We start from the raw sequence: 20,076 nt of genomic DNA on the forward strand, positions 1-20,076 counted from the left end.
GAAGAAAGATATAAATTCATTCATGATATAAACTTCTCCATAAAAAAATATAATTTTATAGATAAACTATAGATATATACACAACTTTCATCATCTTTCAAAGCCATGTTATAAGATCCACATATTATATTGATGGGTGACGGGACAATTCACATATATTAACAATGTGAGAAGCCTTGTTATAAGGTCCACTTTAAACAATGTTATATTCCTCACAACTAGACAGCACTAGTTATAGAATATCTTCTACAATTTGAAAAAAAACAAAAAAAAATAGTTATACAACGACATTTTGTATTTGTGGTCAGAGTGCCGTATAAAATCATTTTCTTTGTTTTGTGTTTCAAGTATGCCAAATTCTGAGAGCAGTTAAAGATCAGAAGGCACATATTCGATAAAATCTTAGATATTGGATAAGGTGCAGGAAAAACTGCAGCCTTAATCTTTAGCATTTTATGGTAAATAGAAATACCCTACAAGAATCTTCCCTTGAAATCAAAATAGATTGTACAACTACCTCACTTACCTACTGGTTAGAATTAGGAGTACAAATCTGGGACAAATCTGTGCCTTATTGGTGCCAAAAGATTTTGACACCACAGTATCAGAAAGAACAAAACCAGGACAGGCTCCTTCTGTTAGTGTTTTGGCGGGCCCATTTCTCAAGTAATGCTCATTCCACTAAAATTTGATACACCATGTGGACAAATGTAGACATTCACTTGTCTCATTGAATATCAGGATCGAGGTTCTGATTTATTCTTCCTCTGCCATATTTCAGATATCCTCGTCTCCTCATATCCTTCAATCAGCAATGGTAGATTCCTTGGAAGAGGGAACTGAGAACCTGCTCAATGGTGATGAGGTTGAGAATGTTGACCTGACAGGCACGGAGAACGCATGGAGGCTCAGCTTCAACAAGATTCCAAGGCCCGAGAGGGATGATAGGCCTCAGAGACGAATCCATGATTGCTTTAATGTAGTACTCGGTTTGTGTTTATTTTCATGGCCTTTAGAGTTGTTTTCTTTAAATCTTTATTTGATTCCTTTCTGAAATCAGCAGACCCATTTGATAGATTTGTATAAACATTCTGTTTCAACAAATCAGACCCACTTATAGATTTTAGAAATATGTAGCTTCAATAGAAAATAATTTATGAAAGGGATGATAGACCTCAGAGAGGAATCCATGATTGCTTTAATGCCATATCTGGTTTGTTTGCCTTCTTATTTTTGTGCTTGTTTCGCATTTAATTGTATTCTGTGCTCAAATCACGTAGATTCACTTCCTTGTTTTTAGAAATATGCAGTTTCAATGAGGCAAACCCACTTCATCTAGAAACACGCAGTTTCAACGAAGCTGGCCCGTGTATATAGATTTATAGAGTCAATAAATTAGACCCACTTAATAGATTTTTAGAAATACGCTTCAAATAAAGAGGAATCCATTATTGTTTTCATGTTAACACTTGGTTTATAAGTCTCTCCTTCAATTCCCCTACCACTACATTAAGGATTTTTTTTTCCTTTGATATTCTTTCAACTTTTATTCTAACTTATGCTGAAATTATGTAGGCCCGATTCTACCGGCTTTAGAAATGTGCAGTTATTATAAAGGAGACTCACTTCATAGGGTTTTCAGAATATGCAGTATTATTAAAGGAGACTCACTTCATGCAGTTTTCAGAATTCAGAACATGCAGTATTATTAAAGTAGATCCACTTCATGGATTTTTCAGAAATGCGGATATTGAACAAAGAGAAATCCAATATTACTTGAATGTATTACTTGATATGTGCTTCTTCATCAATTTGCGTACCGCCACATTTTTGTTGCGGGGATGGGAGCCTGGGGGTTTCATTCGTTTTTAGGTTTTTTCTGTGCTGAAATCAATCACGCCCATGTTATAGATTTTTAGAAATACTCATTTTCAACTCATCAGGCCCATTTATAGATTTTAAAATATGCAGCTTCAGTAGAAAATAATTCATGAAGGGGATGATAGACCTCAATGAGAAATCCATGGCTGCTGTATTGCCATATTTGGTTTGTTTTTCGTCTTATTTTGTTTCGAATTTAATTTGTATTTTGTGCTCCAATAATGTAGACTCATTTTCAAGGTTTTTAGAAATATGTAGTTTCAATAAGGCAGAACCGATTCATCTAGAAACATGCAGTTTCAACGAAGCTGACCCACTTATATAGATTTATAGAGTCAATAGAGCAGACCCACTTCATAGATTTTTACAATTTACAGTTTAGAAAAAAGAGGAATCCATGGTTGTTTTCATGTTAACACTTGTTGTATAAGTTTCTCCTTCAACTCCCTTAAGGATTTTTTTCTTTGATATTCTTTCAACTTTTATTGTAACTTATGTTGAACTTAAGTAGATCCAGTTCTACCGGTTTTAGAAATATGGAGTTATTACAAAAGAGACTCACTCATAGGGTTTTCAGAATATGCACTATCATTAAAAATGACCCACTTCATGGATTTTTTAGAAATGCAGAGATTAAACAAAGAGAAATCCATGATAGCTTGAATGTAGTATTTGGTATGTGCTTCTTCATCAATTTGTGTACCACCACATTTTTTTGTTGGGGGATGGGGGCTTTGGGGATTTGTTTCAATTTTAGGTTTATTCTGTGCTGAAATCAACACGCTCATGCCATAGATTTCTTAGATACAGTTAATATATTTTGAGAAATATGTAGTCCAATGAAGCAGACCCACCTCATAGATTTTTAGTTTTGATAGAGAAGATCACTTCATAGATTTTGAGAAATATGCGCTGAGATTGATTTCGATTGAATTACACCCCTAAAGTGTTACGAGTACTGAGACCAATGTTGTTATGAATGTTTTTTTTCAAAAGAATGTATTTGGTATCAGATGAATTGTATTTGGGACTCATAAACCAATGCAAACCCTCTTGATAGATAAAAAAAGTCTGTTTTTGTGCCACCAGTTTAAATTTTTTTTAAAAAATTAAGCAGGCCAATCAGTCAAATCTCTAGAAACATACTGTTATTTTGTCATTTTTAATCCAACTAGTATCAGATTTATTCTAGATTTCTTGATATTGTTTGCGAAGAAAGTTATTGCAGCAGACTTTGCTTGTCAGAGAAGGGATATTGCTGTCTTGAGCTTTAGAACTCATAACTTTAAGCAGACCCACACATACATCTTACAGACGTGTGCATGTACCTGATTGAATAATAGATAATATCGTTTTTGACTCAGATTCACGTTAGGTTTCTGAATATTGATTAATCAGAACAATTTCTTATTGGATGAATGATATTGTTGTCATATGCTCTAGGAATCATAAGTTTTTTTGGACCCATTTTTGTTGACAGCTTTGGTTAAACACAGTACCTTTTTTCTAGTCCTAGCTTTGTATTGGCTATGATCTAGAACTGCCTGCTGGTTCATATTATATCTATATTTTTGTTAACTTCAAGTAATATTAAACAAATCATAAATTTGAGTAGATCCACCACATAAATCTATAGAAATGTGCTGTTCCTTAAGTGTCTTTTCTCTATTGAGTGAGATGTAAAAATGTTCTTTATTAATATTAGTTTTCACATTCATGTTAGCTTTCTGAACATTTCTTTTATCCAGGAATGGTGTTCATTATTAGAGAAATGATATTCTTGTCACAGACCTTGTAAATCACAAGTTATTTCAGAGTTTATTGTTGATTTTTCACAGCCCTGGTTGAATGAGCATTAGGAATTTTCAAACGAGCAACAGATGACATCTACCAAACCCAAAGGGTTATTTTGTTCTGTAAGAAAACATGTGGGCTGATCTTTTGCAGCAGTTTCAGTGATGATAGTGTTATGGGTGTAATTGAGCAGAAACACCTTTATCCTGGTCTGTGAAAGAACATTTGGTTGTTTGATGGGTAGCAATTTCAATAATGATGATTTGATGGTCTAACAGAAAGGACTTGGGATTTTATATTAATTATCTTGCCTAAATCATGAAGACTGTATTTGAATATGTATTTGAAAGTAGCTTATCTAATTTCAAAAGGATAAATCTTTGTTGCTTTTCATAACAAATTTAAACATCAGAATCCTCTAATGAAACAGACTAACAAGCAAATGTGTTTTTGGTTCCAATTATATTCCCAAGAGCATACATATTTTCATCAATTACTGAATAAAAAGATCCGTGTGCCTTAAAGATCATAGTGAAATCTAAAAAAATCAGGCCTCACCCTCTTCCGCACTAAGGTGTTGGATCGGCCATGCTTCTGGTATCAGAAGTCAATGTTTCCAGTGGTATTGACACTTATTCAATACAATGAAGAATCCGGAATGTTGCAAGTGTATCAACCAAAAATTAAAACTAACCGATGAGGAGGTCTCTCTAAGTCAATTCCCCATGCCTTGGTCACAGTGTTGCTGGGCCCACCAATAAGAGACTTATTGCCAAACTCTTTTTAGATTCCTATCAATTTGAACTCATTCTCAACAGTATTTCTGGCTGCTGATAGGGAAGCTCCTAACTTGAAATAGAGGTTATTGATGTGCTTAAAGAGTATTGCATGACTTCTGATTCTTGTCATCTTAAATGATGTTGTTTTTTTCCACAGTCTTTGATTATTGAGATAGATAGCAATTGTATATTCTTTTTAGAGTGATATGGAGAAAATTTCTTGAGTTTTATGATTAAGATGCATATATGTTCTAGTTTTTAGTTGTTTCTTCATGTTCCTTGACAGGTCCTGGTGATGGAGTGGCTGAATATTATCAGCAGCAAGAGGAGATGCTTGAGGGATTTACAGAAATGGATGCTGTTTCTGAGCATAAAAATCGATGTACCATGTCCAAGGTTTGGTTATATCCTTCTGTTGTTATGCACATTCATCAAGGTTTGGTTATATCCTTCTGTAGTTATGCACATTCATCAAAGCAGTCGGTGCATTAGTGAGCCGTATTTTACGTTAAGGGGTATTTGATTATGTGATTTAATACTCTTTGCACTCAATTTATTTCAGGAAGATCGTGATAAGTTTGCAAGAAGTGAGAGGACTGCAATTCAACTGTCCAACTTGGCAAATGTTGTACTTTTTGCTGCGAAAATATATGCATCAATAAGGAGTGGCTCATTAGCAATAATTGCTTCAACCTTAGACTCGCTGTTGGATCTTCTTTCAGGCTTTATTCTCTGGTTCACTGCATTTAAGATGCAGTCACCAAATCCCTATCTCTATCCAATTGGGAAGAAGCGTATGCAACCATTGGTTAGTCCTCTCTATTTCTGCTGTTTAATTCATGCTCCAAACCTATCATATGCAATCATTACCAATTTTACTAAAATTGAAATTCCAGTGAATCTGTAAATCAGGGTCTCCCAATTTGCAATTTTTGTTGTTTCTGTGGTGGATGTTTCTTTATAATAAATGTTTTCAAAGTTGCATGGACATGGATATGGATACAAATACGGATACAGTATTGGATATGGATATGGCCTTTTTTTTAAGAACCCCAATATGGATACAGCTGGATACGACATTCATATAAAACACAGACACATATATTTAACACAATTTTCTAAGTTATTAGAGGAGATTTTCATTACTTCAAAAGCATTATGGTCACATAATTGCTACATAAATAATTATAAGTTGATTTAATAATTTACAATATGCAAAAATAGTAGAGCGGCATTGGAAGATATCCCAAAAATGGGTCACTAAAACAGAAAAACATTTCATTTGTCTTTCTCATTTGGTGTAGGTTTTGTTTATACCAATTTTTTTTTTTGAAAATGCATGAATGAAGTTTTTTAAAATTAATTTTAGGAAGATTTATGTCAAATTTTTAAAAAATCAAATCACATAGTATCTGACATGGTTTGAAAACCAAGGTTTTCTTGGCACGCGTTGTTGGTGTTGGAAATAAGCCACACCCGGACCGACGATGGACTGGTCCAAGAGGGGCCAGTAGCTCAGTGGTAGAGCACTCCAACAGCGTATGGAAGGTCCTAGGTTCGAGTCCTAGCTGGTCCATGTCTCAACATGGTATCAGAGCCAGGTCCAGGCTAGGAGCCCCAAGCACACGAGAGGTGTAGCTTAAGGGAGGAGGGTGTTGGTGTTGGAAATAAGCCACACCCAGACCGACGATGGACTGGTCCAAGAGGGGCCAGTAGCTCAGTGGTAGAGCACTCCAGCAGCATATGGAAGGTCCTAGGTTCGAGTCCTAGCTGGTCCATGTCTCAACACGTGGATACAATATCAGATACGTATCCGAGCCGTATCATATACATATCCATTGTGGATATGGGGATATGCGCACCCAAGGAGGGACAAAGGAGTTTCCGGCTACTCAGGGGTTTTTTAATAAATCTGTCAATTCGTAGATACTAATCATATTATGAAAGAATGTGACTGTAATTTCAATCAAGCTGTAAATTAATGTGGTTCTCTGTCTTTGAAAGTGTAAGTCAATGAATTATATCCAGTTTCTAAGAGACAGTTCACCATAAGTCTTGTCCTCAGACAGCTTTAATTGTGTAGTTTTTGATTATATAAGCAGGGAAGGGCCCTAATCCCAAAAGTACAGAGACAAAAAAGCAGAAGCTAGTCCATGATTGAAGAGCAGGAACTCTTCAAATTAATGTTAGCACAAAAAGCCATTTTTTCTTCCTCAGCTATCAGAGAGATGACAGCTTTTAAGAATATGTTAGAATATTCTCAGTCAAAGAGACAATAAAGCATAGCATATCGAGCAATCTCAGTCATATTATCTTGCTGGTTTCTTCACTAGTCGTCTCAATCTCTAGAGATAATCCACAAATAAAAATCTCTGCCATTTAATTCATGCCAACCTTGGTGCTCAAGGGAATGTGCTGGTATTTTGTATAAATCACAAGGAAAGAAGACATGCACTAAGCTAACTTGTGAGAAGACTGTCAATTTTAACATAGATGTTTTGTCACATCCTAAATATCATGTTACACCTTGAAGGAAATCTTCTTAATTGTTGGGCATGCATGGAGGTGCTTGTGGCTGTTCAACCGGTCTTGCACAAATTGATGACTGCCCAATAGAGGAGACACTGCACAGACCTGTCTTTGGGCCCACGAGGACTTGAGAGCTTGCTTGAAGCACAACAGCTACCCAGGATATCCTGTTAGTTGTTTGCTTAGAGGCATGGGAGTGGGAAGGTGTTACACAAAGATGTCACTACTGGTTTGATTGTTTGTATAGAACTTATGTACCTAACCATTTTAAGAGTTTGTTAGAAGATTCCTTCATTCATACATAGAAACAATAAATACAACTCATATTGGAGTAAATGCTTTTTTTTATTACTTATCAAAATTTCCTTACATTGAGTATACTTTACACTCTGGGTTGTGACGTATTGTGCAGAGTGTACTTAACAACAGTCACCTGCTTTTCTATCTTCTCTACGTATCTCCCTATCTTTGTATCATACTTTCTATATTCCTTTCTCACCGTGTTATTATAAATTTATATCTTTCTGGCCTCGACCCATTCTTTACATATAATTCATTTGCTTACCAATCATGTGGTGGAGACCCTTTTCAGAATGAATTGTGATGATTGTCCTTTAAATACTTGACCATGAATCGTTATCCTGTCATTTTCTAGCCTAGACGTTCAAGTCATCTATTGAAGAAACTTCTCCAATCTAGGAGCATCCTAGGTGTCAAGCAATCTTATATCACCCGGAAAGAGTTTTCATATATTTTTCTCTATTTAGTCAGCATAGTGGACTAGCTATTGTGTTTTGGTTTGAAGTGTGTGTTTGTAATGTCCCTTTTTTTCAAATGATATTATAATTTAAAAAAATAAAATATAAAATATAAATTTAAAGTTTAATTTAATCAAAAGTCAAGGGGCATATGAGGAATCATGACCGTTGAAGGAAAAAGATATATAAGAGACACCAAACAAGGAGAAGTAAGCGCCAATATGAGGAATATATTTTATATCTGATTTTCATCCCCTTGAGGAATAAATTTTATATCTGATTTGTTTACACCCCAATAATACAATGGCATAGAATAACAAAAGTAAATGGCAACTAAACTAGATGAAGAGTGGGGGGCTTGAAGCCTTCACCACTCAACAATATGATAGCGTAGAAAAACAAGAGTATGTTGCAATAGACTTCAATCAAACTTCACAAAGCATTACCAAACTTAACAAATCAGATTTGCATGAATAACATTCTGAAAATCAGACTTAATGAAACAATTTGCAGACCTGTTAACATGCCAAGAAGTATATGCTTTCAGTTCTTATTCAAATCAGCAACTACCCCTAACTCCTCCAGATTTCTTTGGAGACAACAAGTGATCATATGTAGATTTAATACTCAGAAAACTCCACTTGCAAGAGCTGATTGAATCACTAATATGCAGATTTACAATATTTACGAAACCACCATGCTATGCAAGAAGTGGAACCCAATACATAGGGGCAATTTTACCTTATAAAATCAATACTCCTTCAAAAGATGCAAATAACCTATCAGCAAGAATTGTCCAAGTCAAGGAAGTTGCTTGAAGCAATACCCATAACCCAAAAAGTCTTCCTTTATGAAATATGATCAAAACTATTATACCTAGCTATTCTGAAAAAGCATGCCAGCACTTAGAAAAAGCTCTGAAACTGAACCAAACTTGAACGACACTTCAAGAAGTCACACCCCACACCAAAATCACAATACACACATCAAAATATTGTAAATATCTTCATCTACTCAAACCCAAATCACCCACCCAAAATCAGGAAACCTGAACACCAACCAGCTAGGGTGGGTCTTTCACCACCAAAACCAGCTATCTAATAGAGGGATTTCATCCTCCAACCAGCAAAGATGAACTCTGGAAGCATTCCAGCAGCATAACCTTAAGTTTTCATCAGCAAGCATGCCAAATGAGAGCTCAAAACATGAATATAAAGCGTGAGGGAAGAAATAGGGCAACCTTCTTTCAATTTAAAATCATTTCCCTCCAAAACCACTTTTCCTAGAGCTCTCAAAATATAACATTAAGCTTTATTTTCCTTCAATTTTGACGTCCACTTTGGAGGCAATAAAGTAATCTTTTAAAATGTTAAAATAACTCCATACCTTGGCATCCCCTTAATGAAGTCTATTCTTGCCTATAAAAACAACTTAAAGTCACCACTTTACTAGGCAATGATCAAGGGGGTCTCTCATGATCCCATTAGCCTCACTTAAGTCATAAAGTAACTTTATAATAGACCAGTGTTCCATGGAAACGCATTTCCCCCTCCTCAGACCCGCATTTTCGAAATGGGGACGTTTCTGGGACAGGGAGACGGGGACGTGGCATTTCTCATTGTCCCGCCACTGCCATTGATGCTTTTTTGGAGACAGGGAAACGTCTCCCCGTCTCCAAGTTTCCTTGGGAGATGTCTCAGTGTCTCAAAGAATCCTTGGGAGACTCTCAGGCGTTTCCAAGACTCCTTGGGAAACTCCCAAGCGTTTCCAAGACTCCTTGGGAAACTCCATGGTATCTCTTGAGTGGGGAGACTTGTAGGAATCTCCCATTCGAACATGTCAAAAAGCAATTGAATTTTTTTTTTTTTTAATAATTTTGAGCAATTTTGGGGGGTTGGTGGTAACCCTAATTTGATGTGGGCCCCACCTCTTCCCCCAATGCAATACAAAACCACTAAAACTACTGATTTCATTCACATTTCTAATTTTGATTTTTTTTACCAGCTAGCTGAAGAGGAGAAAAAACTTAGAAATCTTCGAATTTAGATTTAGTATTTCAAATTTTTCTTTTATATAATTTTACTAATTTCCTCTAGTTTCATTTGAAATGTAATTCTTTCACTGTTGTACATCTTTTCACAACTAGTTTTTCAAGTACTATAAGTATATGTATAACTATATCAGCACCACCCCCCCACCACCCCTCGTCGCCATCCCCCTGCCGTCCCCAAACTTAGGCCCTTTGTCCCCCATCCGCGAAACCCATCCCCGCATCTCCCCGTCCCCAACAGCCGTGGAACACTGGAATAGACTTTAGCGATGCATATCAAATATCTCTCTAAAAACATCAGAACTCACAAGGCCAAAACTGGAAAGTGTTGCACTGAGTTGAGAGAGAATGGAAGCCAAGACCAAGTGCTATAAATAGCACTTACTAAAAATAGCCTTTTGCTAAAAATTGCAAGAACTTCTCAATTCCTAAAACTACAGATGCTACACACCGAAGCTGAGAGGAGAAGCTATGACCAGCTGCCAAAAATAGTGGTTACTATAAATAAATAATAATTGCTAAAAATAGCAAGTCAGCTAGAACTCTCAATTCACCAATCAGTTACTAAAAATAGTAAGTATTGGACAAGTCCAAAATCACTCTAGAAAGTGTTCTTCATCTCCATTAATCCATCTGAACACAATAGCGACATCGAAATGTCTCTCTAATCTTGTTGATACCAACCTAGAAAGCCAACACCACTTGCACTACAAGAGAACCAAAAAATGGGGACATTACAAGAAACCCTTTTGGGGGGAAACCATGAAGGACTGCTTGGATCCACTAGCCAAATCCAGCCACAACAAAAATAAAATGATCTTACAATATTTGTTGGCACTAACCTAGTGGAGACACCAATCCCCACTTACAAAATTTGTAGGCGCCAACCTGTTGGAGACACCAATCCCCACAATTGAGCACCAACTCAGCAAGAGACACCAATCTCTTCTTTTGGGAGGCATTGACCTTTTGTATGTTGCTTTTTCACCAAGTGATGAACATATTTTTTTGCAAATTTGTACTTCACAAAATCTGCACTGCATTTAATCTTCTTTGCTCTGTATTTGAATGATAAAACATTTTCTTACACACCATACTTACAAACATGCTTCACCTTTTTATACCCCTTTGGGTGCCAAGATTAATTACATAAAATACATAGGTCGGCCCTATAAAATTAGATTTTAATTATAAAATTCCATGAGCTGGTCTCCAATTACACTTATTTCAAAATAATAAATTCCATTAGTTGGCCTCCAGTTAAAGCTAATTTAACAAACAATCTCTTAAACTTTGACATCAACAACCTTTGACATCAATGACAAATATTTCCAACAGTCTCACTTCCACATGAATGCTGAAAGGTCTTAGTACTGTTTACGTTTTACATACTGAAGGGAGCGTAGGCTACAGTGTAGGTCACCTTTCTTCTGCCATTTAATAGTTGAGGTGATTTGCCCCCTCTTCAAATTCTAGTGGATTTCATTCAATATCAAATTGTTGAATGCAGAGTTTCAGCCTATTGAGAGTCACTGTGAGAAATTAGTGGGCTAAACACTAACAGATAGCATGTGTTATCAAATCTGGGTAGTGGAAAATCACTTTGATACAAGAAATAGGGTCAAAAGGGCTGTGACTCTTGGGTGAATGAAATGTATATTGGAAGACTTAGGGCCTTTTAAATTTTGTAGAATTTTCAGGTTGAGGGAAGATAATGAAGGATTAGCGATGGAGCACCTTCAATATTTTTGGACTAACATTCTATTAAAGTTGTTATTTTTGTTGATTTCTGGAGCCCTTTCTCTCATTTGATCCATGCTCTAATACACATTCCCTAGGCATGTTTGGTTATTGTCAAACAAATCTATATTTAATTTCTTTAGCCATATACATATCTCACTTGTACCACTAGCACAGGTCCATCTTAAAATGGATCTTCTATTTGCTGAGAGGTATCCAAAAGACTTGAGGTTCCAATCCCTATGTTCTTACCCTTATGGCAAGATTGCCATATTGAATTTTTTGAATATCCTGGAGCTGATCAGATCCATGATTGGATGAATTCAAGCTACTAGTAGTATTTTCCTATTTTCTTCATGGCTACAGCTCATAAAAACATAGTTTGCAGACTTGAATTCAGCGAGTATTTTGCAAGGCAAAAATTTCAGACTTGACAAAAAATAGGCAACTTAAAATCACTTAAATTTTGAAAAAACATTTTTTTTTTGCAAAATACAGTTACAAAATGTATCATATGAGTTTAGTGAGGGTCTAGAGGCAGCACCCCTCATGGGGTCTGGGAGCAGCGCCTCTGACATGTTCCCTGTTGCAATACAGGTTGAGGTCAAGGGGTGGAGTCCCTGCCACCAAGCCCAAATGACTTTCAAAACCACACAGACCTTCATGTGACACACCATTTTCATAAATTTTTTAAAGGCAAAAGACAATGCTTGTAAAACAAAAATCTGAAGGTTTAGAAAATGATGCAAATTTGAAATTCCAGGAAATTGTTTTTCAAATCCCCCAAAAAATCCTTCCAATTTGCTCAAGAATGCTCTCTAATGCTGTTGTGTATGTTCAACATGGCCAAATAGGGTCTTTAAAGGCAAACACCTGTTTTTTAAAGTGTTTTTTCCATTTTTTATGTGTTGCTGGCATGGCAAGAGTCAACGTGTTGGACTCAACAAGTACTCATTGCAAAAAAAAACTTGGCAAGTTAAAATTAGAAAAACTTGTGGGGGGAAAAGTGGCGAGTACTCGGTGACTCGTGAAGTCTGCGAAGTTGCGAACTATGTGTAACAATATTTGACTTGCAAATTTTTCTGAGATTTGAATTTGCAACCTTGTCTAAAAATTTCCTCTTTACTACTACTGTTATTTTTTTTTGTTGCGCCAGTGGTATCCCCGTGACCAAGCTCAGCACCCAACCCGCCTTACCTTGGTCTTACTTATTGCCAAGTTGGGGTTCAGGAAGGGGTGAGCTGAGGCAAGACTAGTCCACTGGGGATGTACCAAGCCACCCGCAAGCCAGGCGCATCGGGTGAGTCCGGGCCTCAGAGTCGAACCCGAGATCAATGGGGAGCAAACCCACGGCCCAAGCCAACTCTGCTACCCGCGCGGGCTACTACTACTATTATTATTAATATTTACATTATCTATAAGATTTCAGGCATCAATGTTACCCACACATGCACTCACATGCCAAAATGCCAAGTTGATGTGGGGTGCAAAATCAAATCCTTATCTTTTAGAGCAAATTGTGAAGCTGTGCGTTACCTAGTATGATATGCCTTTTGGATTCCACAAATATTTTGATTGTGGATTGTTTGAGGTTGAGGGGAGGTAAGTGCTGGGCAGGCAGTTATATGTCATTTTGTAGAAGTAGGGCACTTGAGGTTCATGCCCTTATTAGAAAATAAGGACAGAAACGAGAAAATTAAGGACAAGAAAACAAAAAAGCAGAAGTACCTCTAGAATTTGAAAGCTCCAAATTTGAAACAATTTTATTTAGCAAATGAAGAATCCCTTTGAGTGTGTGGTTCTAGTAATTCCCTAACTTTAAAATACAAGTGTGGTGTCCATATTGGGTTTTATTTTTTAAAACATTTAAGGCTTTAAAATCCCCAAAAATTCTATTTGTAATTGTTTTAACTTTTATGGTTAATGATTTAACATATTATTTCTATTCCAATCCCTCCCCTTGCTCATGCATCTAAACAAATACAGCTATAAAGCTTTTTGTCCTTTTCTCAAAAGTTAGGCTGTCCTCTATTATCTTTTAAGTTATTTTGTGCAGGTGGGTGAGGTGAGGAGGTGTGAAAGTTTAAAAAACAACCAAGAAACAAACCATTTTTCATCCTTGGAAGTTTGCTTTCCTGGTAATGGAATTTACTTGGAAATAACTTGACATGCTGCTAAAAATAAAATACATGGGTGTTTGTGATCTAGGAAGATGACCGAACCACGGTGAATGACTAAAGATAGGAATTTGGTAAAAGCAAAATGTAGTATCAAAATTTTTCTCCCTATCTAAATAGCCTTTCCTGCTTCTATGGGGAACCTGAAAAACCTATCTTGCACTAAGAATCAGAAACGGATCCATGGAAGCTTTGGAAACATGGGCATTGAAGGCAGGATAGCCAAGGTTAGAAAACAGCATAATCTTTGAGGCAGATTTCTCAAGTAAACATCTGGAAACGATTTCAGAAATGACAGAAATCCCTAGAAACTCTTGGAAATGGTTACTGGAAGCTTTTGAAAACATCCACATGGCAGAGCTCCAGCGATGGAAGTATACTGAAATTCCTGGAGAGCAGATGGAAATTGGGAAAAATGTTTCTTGAAGTCGCTGTGATGGGGAAGCATTTCCATCTTATCACAAATGATTTTTGGGACCCAAAGGGAAAACCTCTTGTTTATCTCTAGGGTAAAGTCATCTTTTTCATTTTAATCCTGTAAGAGATTTTGGTGCTCGTTAGATTGTCCCTCAAGACGGTTTTATGGCTTTCCCTTTGGAGATTGAATTTCTGTATTATTCCTATTTTCCGATTTCATCTTTTGTTTCTTGAATGCACTCAAATGTACCACTTCCATGGGAGGGATATAATATTATAAATGCCTAAGATTATCTCCTGTTATAGCATTTTAGTGCAAGATGTAATCAAGCTTTTGTGAAGACATAAATTATTCATTATTTATATGGAATAGCTCTGTAATTTCATGTGACAAACATTAGATGATTGCTAGGATCCCTTGCTGATCAATGACAAATGCACTAGCTAAAACTTATAAATCATTACTCTAAAACTATTAGAACTTTGGTTGTTGCTAATTAGTTCTTTCACTTGCAAATTGTGCTTATTATCTATTATGCACCTTAATACTCTTTTGAGCTACTTGCCCAACATTTCAATTGCATTTCATTTCTTCATTTAACCATCGGATTCCTTGCCCTTTGGCTTCTTATTTATGACATAATAATAGATCTTGTGAAGCGGTGGAACATCTATATAGGAAACTTTTGTATTGCAAAGCTCCAAAATCCAAAGATAATAAACTTTTTTTAAGCCTTAAGTGTTACTACCCGACGTTTCATATTTTTAATTGCATTTATTGGCTACCCTGAATTCCTGGCAATGGCAGTTTAGTTTGAGTTTAAGCATAGGATGAGACTTATAACATCTTTGAGTAATATCTAGTACATATCAATATAACCTAAGATTTAATTCTATTCTTTTAGTTGGAAATTGTTTGTTTAGATTGTTCTTTTATAGTTTGGATTTTCTTTGCTATGGTTACTCATTGATGTGCAGCATTTCACGACAAGGTGAAATGGTCTTAGATCTTTTTATGTGCCCATGTAAATTTGATAAATTTTTGTATGGGCATATTCTTTTTTTCATGGTCTTTATTTGTTGTTCAAACTCTTCTAAGCATGTATATTACGAATCCCCGAACATTTATTGAGTGTTGATTCTTAGGAAAATGCTCCATGTGCAGGGAATTCTGGTTTTTGCTTCAGTAATGGCTACATTGGGACTGCAGATCGTGCTAGAGTCTGCTCGACAACTTGTTTCAAAGGTAAATTCCCTGGTTATGGATATACATTTAAGAAGGGATATCTATTTCACTTTATTGTGCTTTTACAAGCATGCAGGATATATTTTATGATTTATTTGGATACTTGTTTAGCTTTGTATACCATGTATACACATAATATTTTACATTGGACATAGTTATAATTTATAACCATAGATACTATCTTGGGCTCTTGATTTAATTCCTGTAAATGGCATTGTTTTGTAAAGCTAAAATAATATTCAGTGCTTTGGAGGCAATATTTGCTTGCTTAAATACAGCTGCATCAGCTGCTTGTCAATATTTTGGAATGCTACAGCCCCTTTTTTGTTATTGATGGAATTATAGTATCATTGGCGTGAGCTCTGGCTTTCTGTTTTTACTGAAAGTGGGATTACAAGTGAAAATATTCATAGAAACCTCTGATGGTGAGCTTTGCTTTGTTTGATTTACATGGTTTGCCAGTGATGCAAAAATAAACAACAAAATACAGGCCTATTTCTTTGTCATAAAAGTTACAAGTTTATACTAGTTAATTCTGACCATTATTCTGGAGCTATAAATTATTGAGCTTAAATGTTATGTTCATGTAATATGGTTTATGCTTCTGTTCTGTCCCACAGATAATGCTTTTGGTTTTTCATTCCCATCTGTTTTATGGTCTGTCCATTCTTACTGTATTGTGTATTGAACAAGCTACTTTGGCATATTATAGATAAGTAATTCTCCTCTATCAACTCTGTTGGCAATTATACAGGAGCAAGGTTTATCGTTAGAAGGAGATAGTTGGCTGTGGGTTGCTGGAATCATGGTTTCAGTCACTCTTGTGAAGTTGATCCTTGTAATCTATTGCCGGACTTTTACAAATGAGATTGTAAAGGCATATGCTCAAGATCATTTCTTTGATGTCATCACCAATTCAATTGGTCTCTTTGCTGCAGTTCTTGCAAGTACATGGAAGTGGTGGATAGATCCAGCTGGAGCAATAGTGGTAAGCAGTTCTCTGACCATTACTTTACACTGTAACATATGATACTTGATCATTTTCTTCAAAGGTTCTACAGAGGTTTCTCTAGCCTTTCTCTTTGCAGTGTCAATATGCCTAACACACACATGATTTATCAGGTCTATGTATTATGCATGCTATTTATGTAAATATATTCTAAATGTGAACATTCGATTGGTAGATAATTTTTTACTTCATTTCTCTTCTCATAGTTTTATCTTTACACTCTGAAAATGGAGACATAATCTGAATTCTGAGACATGTCATCAGATTCACTGCTTTGATGATTTCATTAACAAGTAGGTGATTTTTTGCAATATGACAAATATTGTGAAGTTTCATGAGGATTTGACTGCGTAATTATTTGAGTCAATCTTATTATCTCATTGACTCATATTTTGTGGGGAGTTAATGAGATTGCCTTAAAAAAGTTATGTAGTTAAATCCTTATAAAACCTAACATAATTTGATGATTTCATGTCATATTGTAATCATCACATATCTATTTATGATCGATATGAGAGGACTGAAGACAATGGTTTTTGCACCAGGCTATTTGTAAATCTCCATTTTTTCTGAGTTTCAAAGATGCAATGTAGTTTTTCTATATTGTTTTGAAATTTGAATATCTGGGGTTATTAATGCATGCTGCTACATATTCTTTGTTCAATATATTTGTTGTGATGGAACCTTAGCTTTATGAATTGCTATTTTTCTGCACTAAATACTATGTTGATTCCATGGCAGAGACCTTTTCCAGAGAAATAGGGTTCAAGGCATTTGGCCATCTAAAATGATCTATGTTAGGTTTTACTTTTTAGCCACAACTGTTTTGTGCTAAGTAGTGCATTGTGGTATCTACATGGTTAATAGAGTCCAAGGATGTCTAAACGTATGCTCTTAGCTAGCTTACATAATCCAAATTCAATATAGAACATGTTTGCACTTTGCACTAGTTGATAGGTACTGTTAGAAAGTGTGAATACATGTGACCGTCTGTATTACTTGATATATTAAATTCTGGAGAGCTTATTTGTTTAGAAAAGCATTGTGGCTTGCCTTTCTTCAGATATGATGGCAATGACCATTGCAAGGCATCTGTTAGAATGTGTTTAGAACACTTAACTGCAGCTTACCAGTCATTGCCCTACAGGACCATCATATCTAAACCTCCCTTCATACTATATGGATGCATTGTTTTGTCTGTATGGATGTTGACAACAATGCTGATCACACTAGATCTTTAACTTTGGAAGTATTTGGAATACTAATAATAAATACTAATAATAACCGCAGGCATGCAAATGACCCAAAGGATGACATGCATAACCCCTTGCTAGAGATGGGTAAATTATAAAGTTATCATGAGGAGGATGTATCCTTTTCTCATTTAAACTTGGTCCTTAATGTCTAGCAGGTTATTTCCACAATTGTAGCAAGGAGGATGTATTCTCTTCTGATCCCTAAAGTATATTTTGTTTTTTCAAGAATCAAAATATAGATTACCCTGCTGTGAGGACATCACAAGTATGTTCTAAAGTTTATATTTATCTTAATTGTTTGAATAACTAAAGCTGATAATGGGTCTTCTGTGCAGCTGGCTCTCTACACAATCAGGACATGGTCAAACACAGTTCTGGAAAATGTGAATTCTTTGGTGGGTAAAACAGCTTCACCTGATTATTTGCAGAAATTGACATATCTCTGTTGGAATCATCACAAAGCGATACGGCATATTGATACAGTCAGAGCTTACACATTTGGTTCTCATTACTTTGTTGAAGTTGACATTGTGCTACCAAGTGATATGCCTTTGCAACAGGCTCATGACATTGGAGAAGCGCTCCAAGAAAAGTTGGAATCTATTCCTGACATAGAACGGGCTTTTGTGCATTTAGACTATGAATATACTCACAGACCTGAGCACGGGAATGGGCAATTCTAGTTGTATATGATAGTTTGTATACTTCAACTAACATTCCCAATATTTTCCTCCTTTCATGTAAACCTATTATTGCAAACCGATATCTCTCTTTCAACATGATATGTAGTCACTGTCAATGCTTGGTGGTGTAGTTTTTGTTTTGAAGTATTTGACAAAAATCTTTGAAGAAATTGTGCTTTAGTTTCTTCCAATTTGTTCTCTGTAAATGTGGTTAAGGCACGGGCTCCAAATTATATCCTTGGCTGGAAAAATATTGAATACTGATTTTCTCAAATACACGTTCTTCCAACTATGTGCTGCTTTTGTGCAGTAAAGCTTTAGTTGATTCTTTCATTGCTTACAATGCTGATGGTTGAACGTCAGTGACACATTTATAAAAAAATTTCATTCTGTTTTAAAGAAATTCATTGTGACATGTAGTGGAAAATTCCTGCATATGTTGCTTATATCTATTGTGCCTGATAGATCGCCATAGAAGAAAATTAAATGGGATCTGCATCTTTAAAAGTAAATATGAAGCATCTATATATGCAGTAGGCTACATCCTTGGAGGGCATGGGACAGTTCCATTATGGCTGGCAAATATGTTAGGTACACATATGGAGAGATGGTCTGGCAGTGTCAATTACTGCAATAATGGTTGTCTAACCATAGCTGCAACACTCAAATCAACCAAAACGACATGCTAAAATTTGCAATATTACAGTCTGCAAAAGTCTTTCACTGGATCTGAAATGGATTTGTTTAGTGAAATTGGCTTAGTCACTAAATACTCTTCACTTGAAGTAGATCATGACTATTTTAGCAAGAAAAACATATTTTGAAATGGACAAGGAAGAAGTCATCCCTTTCTTCAAAGACACAAGGACATCAAGGTGAATCAGAGTGTTGTGACGTATTCACACATTGCCCCATTGCAAATGGGGACCCCTACTTTTTCGCTTTCTAGGGTTTGTTTTCTAGGTCTTTTAGGGTTTTGTCTGTTAGCCTTTGCATGATGAGTGTTGTCACGGGGATCACTGGATAGCAGGCTTTGCTTAAGTCAAGGTGAGTCCGCGATGCTCCTGAATTAGGGTTTCTTTGAAAGTCTCCCTTAAGCTTAGTTTCTGCTCTTGTTGCTTATGGTGTCAGGGGGTCATTGAATCTTGATTGGGGAATTTTGTCTTTTGAAGGTTTGAGTTGGGCAAATTTGGCTAGGACATGGAAGGAAATGGATCAAGGATCTAGCCTAGGGCAAAGTCAAGTGGAAAAGGAGGTGAATTAGGCCTAAAAGAGAAATTTCGCTCCTGACCCTTCCAAAGGGTCCAAAGCGAATTTCTCCACAAGGCACCCCACCTAAACCCAGGCTCTGAGCTAACCCTTTCCTAGGCTTGAATAAAGGTAAAAACACTTGTGTAAATGAAGAAAGGTGAAAATGAAGCCAAGACTTGAGCTCAAGGAGGAATTTCGCTCCTAAACCTTCCAAAGGGTCCAAAGCGAAATTCATATTTCCTCTATTTTGCTCCTTAGCTTGATCAAGATTGGGATTTCTAAGGCATGGTTTGAGAAAGTTTAATACATGTTTGCCTTGGAGAAGAGGTTTTTGGACTTTTTGAGATGACGAAAGCTAGCTTGGGAGGAGAATTTCGCTCCTGACCCTTCCAAAGGGTCCAGAGTGAAATCTTCCTTTTTTGCCTTCCTTTGGCCTTAAAACCTAGTTTGACCTTGCCTAGACCCTGTTGGATGGAGGTTTGTCTTGATTGCGATGAAAGGAAGTT

The 20,076-nt window shown here is 36.2% G+C and overlaps 1 protein-coding gene across 2 annotated transcripts; it reads left to right on the plus strand.

The window, feature by feature from the left end:
• Positions 1-358: 358 nt before the first annotated feature.
• Positions 359-18,506, plus strand: LOC131050298 (metal tolerance protein 5). Of its 2 annotated transcripts, XM_057984500.2 has the most exons (7): positions 359-666; positions 782-989; positions 4,741-4,850; positions 5,017-5,262; positions 15,291-15,371; positions 16,126-16,359; positions 17,972-18,506. In XM_057984500.2, the coding sequence occupies exons 2-7, from the start codon at positions 815-817 to the stop codon at positions 18,317-18,319; spliced, it is 1,194 nt and encodes a 397-aa protein (XP_057840483.2). In that variant the 5' UTR covers positions 359-666; positions 782-814; the 3' UTR covers positions 18,320-18,506. The 2 variants fall into 2 exon arrangements, with proteins under 2 accessions (XP_057840483.2, XP_057840484.2); XM_057984501.2 differs by lacking the exon at positions 359-666 and having other exon boundaries at positions 842-979.
• The last annotated feature ends 1,570 nt before the right edge of the window (positions 18,507-20,076 follow it).

This window comes from Cryptomeria japonica, chromosome 1 (assembly GCF_030272615.1).
Source record: "Cryptomeria japonica chromosome 1, Sugi_1.0, whole genome shotgun sequence".
NCBI lineage: Eukaryota > Viridiplantae > Streptophyta > Pinopsida > Cupressales > Cupressaceae > Cryptomeria > Cryptomeria japonica.